General features: G+C 40.0%; 1 protein-coding gene across 1 annotated transcript; it reads left to right on the top strand.

Annotated features, from left to right (window-relative positions):
• Positions 1-6,833: 6,833 nt before the first annotated feature.
• Positions 6,834-13,162, top strand: LOC149224809 (receptor protein kinase TMK1-like). The gene is made up of 2 exons (XM_089386287.1): positions 6,834-9,420; positions 12,078-13,162. The coding sequence occupies exons 1-2, from the start codon at positions 7,122-7,124 to the stop codon at positions 12,605-12,607; spliced, it is 2,829 nt and encodes a 942-aa protein (XP_089242413.1). The 5' UTR covers positions 6,834-7,121; the 3' UTR covers positions 12,608-13,162.
• The last annotated feature ends 1,598 nt before the right edge of the window (positions 13,163-14,760 follow it).

Consider the following 14,760-nt stretch of genomic DNA (forward strand, 5'->3'; position numbering starts at 1 on the left):
AACCAACTAAAATTTACAAGGGCAGTAACACCACATGCGCTAGAAATATGATAGTAGAATATTGATATAATATGAACCAACTAAATTTAAGAAAAACTAAAATGTAAGGTGGAAAATTGATAACATGAATCCACTAGATTTATAAACAACTCTTCCACTATGATCAAAATCATAATGGTACAAATTTCATAAGTAATATATCTCTAATTATGAGTTTTGAGTTATATGTATTTTGTTATGAGTGATTATAAGCATAATTATAATTAATTATAATGGATTTTTAAAAAAATAATATATATATATAAATATAAAATTTAAAATTTTAATTTTAATATTAATATTTAAATTAATTAAAATATAATAAATAATGTTTTTTTAGTTTTATTGGATTATATTTTCATAATGTGTAATATATCACTTTAATCGAAACAGAAAATTAAATTTATAATTTCATATTAAAAAATGGCTTAACAAAATACCCAATCCATTGATAATATTTTTTTAATTATTAAAAAATATAAATATTTATAAAATATAAATTTTAATTTCTTATTATTATTTAAAATAATTAAAATATAATAATAAAAAAATTATAAACCATACACGATATGTATTCATAATATTTTAAGTTTATGCATCCATATCCATAATATATTGAGAAAATAAATATAAGTAAACACATTATTATACAAGAGTTTAGAGCCTTTTCAACTTTGTTTTTTTTCCACTGGAAAAATCAGTCCTTTTCAACTTTGTTATAAGTGAAATTATTCCATTTCTTATGATGAGAACTTTAGTGGATAGTGTAATTTATGAGAATGGAAATTTGTTAGGGGTAAGTTTTAAATTTTGTGAATATTTTATTTTATTTTAAAGATATAGTAGATTATATCAATCTAGTTGGAATATTGGTTATAATGTATATATGCAGAGAAAAATCTTCTTCAGTTGAGGACTAGTCTTTATCATTTTTTTTTGTAAGTAAAGGTGGTGCCATTTTTTTCTATTTATGCTAAACAAGGAAACCTGATACATCGTTCTGGTGGCCTCAACTTGCCTCAAAGGGAAACCAGGTTTGTTGGCCACCTTAATTTGTTATACGCGTTCCAAAAACAAAACTTGACAAGTCTTTCCATATTGGCTATATGCACTATACAACTGAAACGACTTACTGAGCTACTAGTTCGCATGCAACTATAAAATGGAGGGATTCAAAACAACTCCAGCAAGTCCGCAAGAAGCTCATTCCTTTCTAGTTCCTGTGTGCTGGTCCATATCCATGGGAATATTCATATGTTCTTCCTGGCTAGGGCCGCTTCCTGCCATCCTTGACAGTAATTGAGACATCTCTTCCAACTTGTTATTCTGGTTGATCATGATGACTTGGAAATTCTTCATTTCCTTCTGCAAGTTTGGCACCCCATTGACGATTTCCGCCATTTCCTTTGCAACCTGTTCTAGAGCTTTTGCCAGAAGGCGTTTTAGGACCCAGTAGATGTGCAGAGACTGTCTGTACAGGGTCAGCCTTCCTCTTGTGTTCCCTGGATCGGTCACCGTTTCTGCCCATTCTTCTGTCTCTGAAGCAGACTTTTCCTCTAAAACGTTGGATTCCATATTTTGGATGATCCGTCAAATATCTTCATCTGTGCCTTCCTGGTAGGCACGAGCCACTTCCTGGACCGCTGACAGGGTCGACCTTCTACCTTTACGTTGGTTATCTGTTGCTTCTGTTGACCTGCCACCCGGGTTCCCCTGCCTTGGGCGGCCCTGGCCTCCTCGGCCTCTTCCCCGGCCCAGTCGCGCCATCCCTTTTCCTGCCCTCACCTGTAGACATTCATCAATTACAGGTGTTAGTTTTTTGAGGTTCTCATCGTCTTCTTCGCTTGCCGACTTGGCTTTGGTAATTCTTCTACTTCTGCTGCAATCCCCTTTGTTTCTTCGAGTCTGGCATTGCTCTCCCGTCTCCGGATACAAGAGATCTATTAGGCCCTCTGTCATGCAGACCAGATGATGGGCTACTGGCATAATTTTCGGGTCCCCATTACCAGACTTCACCTCTTCTCCTGCCTGGGGATGCTTGTCTTGGATCTCCTCATAATTTCTCCAACTGTACTTACTACTCTAGTTGCCCTTTTTATCAGGATTCCCCACCCGGGGCAATCCCATAAAACCTTCTCCATGAATTGCAGAGGGGCGATCACATTTATCATCAGCCCAGGTTTCACAATGACTAATCATATCCATTATGTCTACTGAGCTATATAATAAGGAGACGAAGTTCACAGAATTCACATACCTGAAGATGCAGACCTCCCTGATGGTTTCTCTTGGCTGTGGCCCGTTCAGCTCCTCCTTCTCCCCGTTCAGAATGAGCTTACCTTTACCCACCGCCATCTTCATATAATGGCTTTTCATTACCTCCCTTGCTCTGCCACTACCGCCGCCACTCCTGCTACTCATCTGCGTTCCACCACCTCCACTCCGGTTTCTTGAAGCTTGAGCTGTCCGAATACTCATTGATTTTGTTGGAAGGGCTGCCTCTTCCCTGTAGTCACATCCGGCCACCCTCCCTCTGCAATGATTACTCCTGCCGTTCTTACCTACCCTCTTCCTCATCTCGATCGGGAGGAGGACTAGTATTTATCATCACAGAAGCTATGTCTATATGGTTTTTTACATACAAAATTCTTTACATAGTTTATTCTATATATTTGTTAGAAAACACCATATAACTTAGCAAAATGATATAACATTCAGAACATAGTTAAATTGTTTATTCACTCACTTCCATTTCCTCTTGTTCGCCAATTGTTTACATAGTGGTCGTCACATCCATCTGTTGCAGAGAAGGGGCTTCCACAATATGATTCTAAAGACTATTGGGGAGTTTTCCTTCACAGGTACTTGCAGGGGTGAGGTTTGAAAGGCCATACACTTCTTTTAAAACTCCCACAGTTGGTGTTTCCACCGAGACTTCAATAATTTCTACCATAAGGTCTAAATTTTCCACTTTCTTTGGCAGGTTCTCCAGCAAGAGCTGAAGACAATCAACTTCTTTTCGCAGATCGACTATCTGTTGATTGAGTAGGGTAAAATACAACCTCGCTTCTAGGGTGATCTGCTCTCCAATATTTGACATTGTGACAAAAATTGCATCCATCATGGACAACAGATGAGACTCGCCACCATTACCACTGTTATCCTGGCCCGAAGAATCCATTACACCAGGGGCTAGAACGTTAACATAATTTACTGAGTAATTCAGAGATGAAACCCATGTTATATAGTGCCAAGAGCCTTTTTCCATCCCACTTATTTCCATCACTTCACAATTAATGCCTCTATCTAGCATCTGCACCAATAATCTACTATATCCTTGTTCAAGATCCTTCATCGAATTTCCAATTACGATCGTACTGGGACAAGTTATTGCTATTGAGGCTTTGGCCCGCCTAGCTATTAAAGTCAATTTGTTGATGCTCGACGCTATCTTCCATTTGCCACTTAGCATGCCATTCCTCCTCATCCCTCCAAAATCAATATTATTATTATTAAAATTATATATATATATTTTTTTTTTTGTAAGTAAGAAGATTATATTATATAACAAGTATAATACAAAAAACTGCAAAGGCAGTGTGAGCAGGGATGTACAATATTCCTGGGCTAATCGCCTGCTCAGAAGACGTGTTACAATTGCACCAAAACGAGGCACACCACGCAGGGTGGCGATAGACAGAGCAAAACATTTCTAGACCACAGGAGCTACTGTGAGTTGATGGTAGAAGTATGAGCCGAGCAACAAACACAGACTAAAGCCGAGATAACAGAGTAAAAAGATAACAGAGAAGCCAGAGTGCGAGTCAGGAAAGGGGCTGACATGAAGACTTTAGAGGTAGTAATTACCCATCTGGGCGGTGGTATCCAAGCCACTGTTCTTGACTTGGCTGTCGATCCTCGCTTGCAGCTCTTCCAGGGATGCAGGCTGAAACGCTACAGAGGTCGATGGCTGAGCAGCGTAGTTCACGTTGGAAGTGGCAGGCTGCGCCACAGGAGCAGTGTTAATGGAGTTCTTGAGAAGCTGGATGAGCAGCATCATCAGACGGTTCTGGGTTTTGATCGATTCATTCACTGCGGTTAATTTGCTGTCCAGGGAGCTGTTGTAATCTGTGATCCTGGCCATCTGTTCTGTGGTGAGATTGACCTGAGTGGTGAGATTAACCTCTGTGACTGATTCCAGCGCTTTAGCAATTAAGGTTTTCATGCGCCAGCATTCCGCCTTGGTACGCACAAACTGTGTGGCCCTCTTCGCAGGCGTGCCGGGGTCTGTTACCCAGTTGACCTCAGCTGCGATCTCCATCTCCGAGCGACCGTCCTCCTCACGCTTTGCCTCAGCCTCCAATTCTGCCATTTTGCGCTTGATCCTGGTTGCAGTCCTGGTTTCGTAGCCACTTCTTGCTGCCTGAAGTTCCCTGTTAGCCGCCTCGCAGCGACTGCTCCCCTCTTTCATGGTGAACCTCTCGTGGCTTGCCCGAGTTGAACCAGAATTGTAGGCGGAACCACTCTCAACACAGACGTTAAGAACAATAAGGAGAACAGGGCAATTGCCCCTGTTTTTATAATGATAGTAGTGATGCTTCCTCAGGGGATCAGAGTAAATGCTTCTGATAGTGGTGGTACCTTGCTGGTAGGTGATCTGAGGAGTCGCACAAGCGGGCCTGTCCCTGGAGGAATTGGAGCTCATGATGTAACTGCAAGGTGGGCGAACTAGGTGCCAAGTGTGTGGTAAAAACCTTCGCAGAGGGTGGTGGCGCGTGAGGGTGGGTATGCTCCCTGTGCTATCATGCCTGAAGCTGATCCTTCGGGCCTTGTACCACCGTCTTCCACTCAGAATTGCCATTAATGGTAGTGATTCCTTTCCATGCAAATCCTTTCCGTGCGTGCTGAAAGGACAGTGTTTGATGTGCCGGATCCCGTCGCTTAAATCGTTATGATCTCCAATCTGCAGGAGCTGTTGCCGCCGGGAGTACCACCGCCCCCTATGTTTAATCAGCCCGTTGATGGTTTCAGGTTGACACTCCTTACCTGTCTTCTCGTAGTTTCGAGATTGTTGCCAAGTGCCATCCTCGGTTAAGGTTGGGTAGCCTGAGTAAGATCTTTCGCTGCCAGTTGTATGCATGCTTCCTTTATGGTTGGGTCGTCAAACTCCCGCCAGCATCTGTCAATGGCTATGTTGGGGTTGTCTGCTCCACAGTTTGCCAGATGGTCAGCAAGACCATTCGCTTTTCTTCTGGTTGTTTGAAAGATAAGACCCTTCATCCCCATAACTAGCTCAGCTATGTTTTCCGTTGCTTTGGCCAGCCTCCAATGTTTGGTCGCTTTGCTTATGGCCGTGCCTGTCTGTAGGCGTTTAGCCGCCAAAAAATATATTATTTATATTAACATACTTTAGTTACTAATATCATTACTCATAATAATATTCATATAATTTATGATTTATATATAACAAAATTCACAAAGAATACAGTTTAATTACCTACATCATTATTTATAATAATATTATTATAAGTAATGATGTAGGTAATTAAACTCTTTAATTACTCACATCACTACTTATAATAATATTATTATATTATTATAAATAATAAAGTAAGTAATTACATTGTATTGATTGTGAATTTTGTTATATATAAATTATAAATGATATAAATATTATTATATTATTATAAATAATGATGTGAGTAATTAAACTATATTGATTGTGAATATTATTATATATAGATATAAATTATGTAAATATAATTATAAGGAATGATATCAATGATTAATATGTGAATATTATTATGAGTAATACTTATAAATAATAAAATTTTAATAATAATAATAATAATAATATTAATATTAATTTTCAATTAAAAATATATATATATATATATATATATATTAATTGATTAATTATAATTGCTGATTTGTAAAATAATTTACAAAAAAATTTAAAAATATTCCTTTTGCGTTGATACAACCAACAAAGAAACACCATGGATGACCACAATCACCCTCTTGAACTTTGAACTATATTATAGTAAATATGATAATAAATAAAAAGCAACATTAAATTTAACCTCTTGAACTTTGAACTATATTATAATAAATATGATAATAAATTTTGAACTATATTATAATAAATAAAAAGCAACATTAAATTTAAATGCAAAACAAACCAATACTCAAAGAGAAGAAAAAAATAAAGCACAACAGCACACAAAAGAATACAAAAGATAATAACAAGTAAAACCCTATCCACCCTCTTCTCTTTTGTTTTTTCCACCCTTTCTAATATTATAACCGTCCATTCCACGTCGTTAAAAGTATTTTTCACTATATAAAAAAATACCTATCATATATATAATATATTAATCGTAATTTTAAAGCAAATCACCTCTTAAAAGAATGTTATTGGGGAATGGGGCTCTCGGGACGCGTTAATGCGCCCTGCAATTAAAAACAATAAAAGATAAAGAAGACAAAAATGCTGTTCAAATTAATTAACATTAATCCCATTAATTACGAAAATCGACAAAAGCGGAGTTAACGGGTTTGTCCGCGGGCCCCACCATGTGCAGCAGCTGCTCGACGTGGCGGGCCCCGCCACACGCACATGAACTCACTTATGGATGTCGGACACGCAGACCGTTTCTACGTTGCCGCGTGGCAAAATCATGAGACGAAAGAGATGGTTCGGTGCCGAGGAAGCGCCAGCCTGGAACGCGGAGATAAGAAATTTTTATTTTTAAATTCTCACGTATTTATCGATGCACGAGACTTATATTGTCCGTGTGCCCGCGTTTTCTCAGGGACGGACTTGAGAATCTCCGTGTGCTATAAATGCCGTGTAGATCCGCAGAAGGATATTAGCGGCGGTGGGTTATGGCGACGGGATTTGTCCAGGGTTTCGTGTTTGTAGTGACATGATTAGGCCAATTTGTTGCTGTTAGCGGTGGTTTTGGAGGCGATAGAGGTGTGTTGATAGCTAAGACTGAATCTGCTCACAAAAATCCGGGGACCTGAAGATTTATCGAATACGAATGCAGTTTGTGTGACTCGGTTTTGAACTGGGGAAGATGAAGGGGGATTGGCTGTGGTGGTGCCTGTGGGTTTGTTTCTGCCTTTCTTGCCCGGTCGATGCCGCCACGGATTCGACGGATGCTCAGGTGATGGCTGAAATGGCGAAGACAGTGAAGGTCGATGGCACCTGGACGGGCAACGATCCGTGCAGCGGGTGGACGGGGGTTTCCTGCTCGGAAACCAAAGTGACGGGGATCAACATTCAGGAGATGAATTTGAAAGGGACACTGCCTGCGGATTTCAACAAGCTGAGCGCCCTGAGTTCGATTAGCATGCAGAGGAATTTGTTGTCAGGGCCGTTGCCCAGTTTCAGCGGATTGTCGAAGCTGCAATCGGTGTTTCTTGACAGCAATTTATTTGATTCCATACCGGCAGATTTCTTCCACGGGCTCACGAGTCTGCAAACATTTGCGATCGACGATAATAGCCTGTTGGCGCCGTGGTCGATCCCTGAAGACCTTGCGAGCGCCGTGGCTCTTACGTCGTTCAGTGCCAACAATGCCAGTATCGTCGGCGAGCTACCGGAGTTTTTGGGCGATGGTACAATAGCAGGGTTGCAGACGCTAAAGCTGGCTTACAATAGTCTGAATGGGTCGATCCCGACATCATTCAATGCCTCGTCGAATTTGCAGGTACTGTGGCTGAATAACCAGAAGGACAATCTACTTGGCGGATCCATTGCGACCGTTGGCGCCATGAGTCAGCTCACGCAGGCCTGGTTAAATGTGAATGCCTTCACTGGACCAATACCCGACTTCAAGTCGGCGAGTCTGTTCGACTTGCAGCTCCGAGACAACATGCTTACTGGACCAGTGCCTGAGTCGCTACTTTCCTTCACCTCATTGAACATCAGCCTGAGAAACAACGAGCTACAAGGGCCTTACCCAAATTTCAAAGCCAAACCCCAGCCCGACACAACTGGCAACAATTTCTGCACTTCCGTTCCTGGGACCCCCTGCGATTCCAGAGTAAATGCCCTGTTGGCCTTCGCGGAGGGCCTCGGGTACCCGTCTGCAATCGCCAAAGCCTGGACGGGCAACGATTCGTGTGCCCAGTGGCTCCATGTGACTTGCGTCGGGGGCAATGTAAGCATCCTCAATATCGCAGACCAGCATTTCGTCGGCACCATATCTCCGGCGTTGTCGAGCCTTACGTCGCTCACGCAGATCATACTCAGCGGAAACAACCTCACGGGTTCGATTCCGTCCGACCTTACCCAGCTGCCGAATTTAAAGAAGCTGGATGTAACAAACAATCAGCTGTCGGGTGCCATCCCCAAGTTCGCCTCCAGCGTGTCTGTTCTCACAGGTGGCAATCCACAGATCGGGAAATCCCCTTCACCCGGGTCATCTCCATCCGGGGCCTCACCAGGCTCGTCAGGTAACAGCAACGGGACGTCGAGCGGCAGCAATGCCGGCGGTGGCGGAGGTGGAGGCGGCTCAGGGAGCAAAGCCTGGATAGCTGGGGCTGTTATCGGCGTCGTGGCTCTGGTACTCGTTGCGGGGTTGTGCTACTGCTATGCGTCGAGGAAGCGTCAGAGGTCGACCCGCGTGCAGAGCCCCACAACTGTGGCGATTAATCCGCACCGCCGCGGCGCATCGGCTTCGTCCGACCAGGAGCTGCTGAAAATCTCGATCGGACCTTCGGTATCCGACTTTGTGCCTAGCATCAACCACAGTGGCCCGAGCGACGGTCATGTTGTCGAGCCACCGGGCAGCATGGTGATATCGATCCAGGTACTCCGCGAGGTGACCGACAATTTCAGCGAGGGAAACATATTGGGGCGAGGTGGGTTCGGGGTGGTATACAAGGGGGAGCTGCACGACGGAACCAAGATTGCTGTGAAGCGGATGGAGGCAGCGAAGGTGAGTAGCAAGGGGCTGAGCGAGTTCCAGGCAGAGATCGCCGTCCTTACCAAGGTTAGACATCGGCACCTCGTGGGTCTCCTCGGGTACTGTATCGACGGCGGGGAGAAGATGCTGGTGTACGAGTATATGCCCCAGGGGCCGCTGAGTCTGCATCTGTTTGAATGGGCGGCGGCCGGGCTGAGGCCGCTAGAATGGAAACAGAGGCTTAGCATTGCCCTCGATGTCGCCCGCGGAGTTGAGTACCTGCACAGCCTTGCACAGACGAGCTTCATTCACAGAGATCTGAAGCCCTCTAATATCCTTCTGGGCGACGACATGAGGGCCAAGGTCTCGGATTTCGGGTTGGTCAAGCTGGCCCCTGATGGAAAGTTTTCTGTTGAAACCAGGCTGGCCGGCACTTTTGGTTATCTGGCCCCTGAATACGCAGGTAAGCATGGAATCACTCCGTTTCATTCCATCAATCTAGCTTTGTTGGAATTCAGTAGCTTTGTTTTGTTTCATTCCATCAATTTAGCTTTGTTGGAATTCACTAGCTTTGTCTTGTTTGAATTCATTAACTTAATGGTGCTAGGAAACCCTTCGGAAGGATGGTTTCCCACATTCATGGATGGTATATTTAACCTTTAGACATGCTAGACCCATTGGCATTGGCATAGGCATAGACTAGTGCACCTTACCTCACCTATAAGGGGATTCAGATTTCTCAAGTGAGATTCAGACTTTGATTCAAACTTGACAACTAGTGGTATGGAGCTCATGAACCCTAACCCAAACTCTCATGGTTGCAATAGAACCCACAACCTGATTAAGAGACGTGTTTCTTATACCATCCTTTATATGAATCTGCATTATTGAAGTGAAGTTAAACAGCCTTATGAATCCGCATTTTTGAAGTAAAGTACATAGCCTGAATAAATAGGAACAATTTTTTGTACCATACTTGTCCTCATTCCTGCCCTTTGTATAGCTTTGTGAGAGAAAAAGAATCCCAACTTCGCATGATCACAGTAAAGCCCACAACCTGAATAAAAGACCTGTTTCTTGTACCGTTCTTTCATAAATCTGCATTATTGCAGTGAAGCCCACAACTTGAAAAAAGTGCATATTTCTTGTACCATCCGTGCCCTCATTCCTTTTTATTTTATTGTTGGATCTGTAAGTAAAAAGGAACCCCAACTCCACATTACTGCAGTAAAGCCCACAACTTGAATAAAAGACCTGCTTCTTGTACCATTCGTCCTTAATTCTCTCTTGTTTTTTGATGCATGGTGAGTTGTAAACCTCGACTCTGCATTATTGCAGTAAAAAGCCCACAACCTGTACTAGAGACCTGTTTCTTCTACAGTTCTTGTCGTTATTTGTTACTTGTTTTTTGATCCGTGGAGAGTTATGAATCCCAACTCTACAATTTCACGATGAAATGCACAACTTGAGCAAGGGACCTGTTTCTTGTACTATCATTGTGCTTGTTTCTTCTCAGTTTCTGATCCATGAGGAGTTATGAACGCTAACACTGCACTATTACTGTAAAGCCCACAGCCTGAATAACTTAATAAGACACCTGTTTCTTGTACCATTTATGTCTTCATTTCTCTCATTTTTAGATTTATGAAACCCAACTCCACATGATCTCGGTAGGGTTCACAAACTGAATAAGAGACTGTTTCTTACACCACCATTGTCACTTAACATGTGGTCATGGTCATCAAACTCAACTAAATAATACACAAGATCAAGGCTTTATGCCTCCAGGGTTTGAATGTGGGTCATTATTGTAGCAATACTAAACCACAACAACCTCATATGCACTCTTATATTAATACTATCAATATATTACTAATCACTTATATATATGTCAGGAGAGTATGATAGGTTCACATTACTCATCCCCCAAAGCTCGTTAGCCCTAGTTCAGTTTTTAATTCCTATTCCATTTCCATTAGCCATCTTGATCTCAGGTGTATTGTTTACTAAGGGAATACGTGCCACTCTCATTTTAATCCTGGACTTGTTATTAGCTAAAATGTATAGATGGTTATTAGCTAAAATATATAGATGGTCTGTAAGTGATTCAGATTGGCACCTCTAGGAATTTGATACTAATTGCCAAATAACAAAAAATATACCGGATTTAAGATCTGTATATGTCAAATGTTAGTTACATTCGGCAGCGTTAGGACTATTATATGTTATGTCGGTATAGTTCAAAATGAACTTTTTTGGCATTTATAAGTGCAAACTCAATTTAACCCTGATGTGTTATGCATAGAGTGTATCAAATTTCGCTAGGTATTGTAGTCTATAGAGAGGTTGGCAGCTTAAAGAATTTGATATATATCCACAAAAAATTGTTGCATATTAACAAATTAACAAATTAAGGGTTTTAGTCTTGTAATTAGCTGAGTTACCTTGAAGAATTTGAATCTATTGGATCAATGGTCTCAATCCAAAATTCTCCTTAATTCAACGATTTCAACGCAAATTTTGGCTTGTAGTTAAAATCCCCTAGCACGGATCTATCTTAACATGAGACAATTTCTTACTGTATCAAATTCATTATAGAATCAGCCTTCCCTGTTTGGTCTTTTGTGAGTGAAGCTCACACCCGAGGGAAACTTGAAAGTGCTCAGTTAGAACCACACTGGTCGGCAGATTCAGCTATCCATTTCATCAATCAGTGTTTTTAATTTTTTAGTTAAATTCGAGTGTTTTTTGATTCCACTACAATAGATCCATTTTAAACCTTGGAGCCTGGTTTATCTTAAACCTTGGACCCTGGATTTGTTAAACCCAAACAGGTGTTAGATTCTTGTGCTAATTTCATGACAACTTGACTCTTTGCTGTTTCCTTCAGCCTAACTCGCTGCTGAAAATAAACTTAGTTTAGTGCTGTGGCGTTATGCCATGATCCTCTGGGATTCATACTTTTTCCATCCATTCTTTAAACTTCATTTATTCAAAAGATTTTTCCATCCATTAATCAAATTTAGTTCCATCTCATGTGGATTGTCTCATTGGGATATTATGTGAATATTTTTCACTCAGGAAATTCATAACAGTTCTGCCATTGTTGTTGTGGTGCAGTGACGGGTCGGGTGACAACCAAGGTGGACGTGTTCAGCTTTGGTGTGGTGCTGATGGAGCTGATAACTGGACGCAAGGCTCTGGATGAAACCCAACCAGAGGAGAGCATGCACTTGGTCACATGGTTCCGGCGTATGCTGATGAGCCGCGAGGGTTTCCGCAAGGCTATTGACCCAGTCCTTGACGTGACTGACGATACCTTCCAAAATATCTGCACAGTGGCGGAGCTGGCTGGTCACTGCACCTCTCGGGAGCCCTTCCAGCGCCCTGACATGGGCCACGCAGTCAATGTGCTCTCCCCCCTCGTCGAGCAGTGGAAGCCTGCCAAAACGGATTCCGAGGACTGCTACGGTATTGACCTTGATGTGCCCCTCTCCCAGGCGCTCAAGCGATGGCAGGCCGTTGAAGGAGGGGTATCGTCCCTCGGAGACGAGGACTACTCACTCAGGAGCTTGGACAATACTCAGACAAGCATTCCCAACAAGCCCTTGGGATTTGCAGACTCCTTTCAATCAGCTGATTGCCGATGATCAATCACCTACAACAATCAGAAATACAGAATTGGGGGAACAGAATTGCAGAGCTTTCAACATTCAGTCATCCATGGTTTCCATTGATTGTATCAGAGGAGGTTTCAGCTTTTTGTTTTTTAAATTACAGCTCTCGGATTGCAAATAATCTTGATATCTGTGCCCCCATGCTCACTTTTTACATGGATTTGAAATGCTTCAGAGGAGAAAACATTGCAGGCCTTCTGGTTTGGATTGGATCAGCCATTCTTGATTGCATAGATTACTGGTGGTCCTTGTTCTTCTATCCTTACTGAGTGCATGGATTTTTAATGGTCCAGAGAGTAGATTTGTAATGGATACTTCTTTGTAATCCTTTGAATCACTGTACAGAGATTCTTTTAGTTTCTTTCCTTCAGACTATCTGCAGTAGCATCAACAAATTTGTTTTGCAAGCTACCATTTTAGTACAGTGAAAATATGATAGGAGGATAGAAGGTTTTTAATTATGTTAAAATATAAGGTTTTCTGTGCATCTTCTCATGGATTTATCAAAGGAATTTGCTTACACAATTCTATTGTGATCTCCAATTTTTGTGTTGTAATGGAGCCACGCTCACTTTCAGCGGTTTAGCACATACTTCTAAATATAAATCATATTAGAAAATTTACAGGTTGAAAAGTATTTGTGAAGTTGGTTGATTTGTACAGTATATTTTTATTATTTTTTTAATTATTTAAAAATAGAAAATCTACAACTAGTACTGCTTGTACTGCTTGCTGACAAAATTTAGTAACTCAAAATTATTTGTAAAGTAGGTTGATTGTGCAATTTTTTGATAATCTCTTTAATTACTAAAAAATATAAAATCTACAGCTAGCAGTGGGTATTGACATAATAGAATTTAGTAATTGGAAATTACTGGTAACGTTGGTGGATTTGTACTATTTTTGATGATGTTTTAATGATTTAAAGGTAGCTAGAATAGAAATGTATAGATTTTAATATCATGGTGTTTTAAATATTAGGATACACATTTCTGGGGGAGTCTTAATATGAGTGGTCATATTATGGTATGGTAAATCGTGATTGTTGTCATATTATGGTTGAATATGGCAAATCATAACTGATAATGTGTGTTGTTTATATATATATATATATATTTTTTGTTTATTTATATTTTTTAAAGTTCTTTGTGCATTATTTATTATTTATTTATTTATTCTATTTTTTTTTTTTATATATTTATATTAAGATATTTTTAAAATATTGTTTTGTTTTTTTATTATTGGAATTATTTGTTATTTTTTATTTTTATGGTTGAAGATTTTTTATTTCAACTGCATGATGATCTGTCTATTTTTATTTTTTATGTTTTTGATGATCTGTCTATTTCTTCTTTTTTTTTTTTTTTAATTTAGGGGATTTTTTTTTGAGGGCCTATATTGATTCTAAAAGGAATATGCTTAGTGAATGTTTAGTCTTAATAAGGCTGTAGTATATTAAAGAGTTTGTGAGGTTGCATTGATTCCCCCCACTAATTTTTTAGGGATTTGAGATATTCCAATTCTAATAAGTTCTTCATTATTATTTATAATATTCATTTATATATAAGCAAATTTTATTTAGCAAAATAGTCCATTATTTTTAACAAGTTTAAAAAATTAGATTTATGCCACCTGGCTCTCCACCCACCAATTTATTAGGGATTTGAGATTATTTCAATTCTAATAAGTTTTTCATTATTATTTATAACATTTATTTATAATTCCTTTTTTTTGTAAGTTAAAGTTGACCCATAACCTTTTTATACATGGTTAATTAGGTAAATGTGTGCATTAGTAAGGTTTGTGTTGTAATAGTTTTTTGGTTATATTTATGAAGCCTTTGGCTATATCTACCACATTAATATTTTTAATGTGGTTGTACTAGTACATTTTTATTGGTTAATTAGGTAAATGTGTGCATTAGTAAGGTTCGTGTTGTAATAGTTTTTTGGTTATATTTATGAAGCCTTTGGCTATATCTACCACATTAATATTTTTAATGTGGTTGTACTACATTTTTATTTTATTTTATTTTTACGTACTAACTAATTAATAATATAGTTAAAAAAACATATAAAATGTAACAAAAGATATAATGATCGAGTACTTTCTCTTGATCCATTAAT

The sequence above is a fragment of the Pinus tabuliformis genome, chromosome Q, assembly GCF_031772625.1.
Source record: "Pinus tabuliformis cultivar Carrire ecotype Pingquan chromosome Q, CPIR1, whole genome shotgun sequence".
In the NCBI taxonomy this organism is placed as follows: Eukaryota; Viridiplantae; Streptophyta; class Pinopsida; order Pinales; family Pinaceae; genus Pinus; species Pinus tabuliformis.

What these genes read in the sequence shown, in the direction of transcription:
- LOC149224809 (XM_089386287.1), top strand. Translation starts at nt 7,122, where the DNA reads ATGAAGGGGGATTGGCTGTGGTGGTGCCTGTGGGTTTGTTTCTGCCTT. An exon ending in TCTGGCCCCTGAATACGCAG is followed by an intron (nt 9,421 to 12,077) that starts GTAAGCATGGAA and finishes GTTGTGGTGCAG; the next exon opens with TGACGGGTCGGGTGACAACC.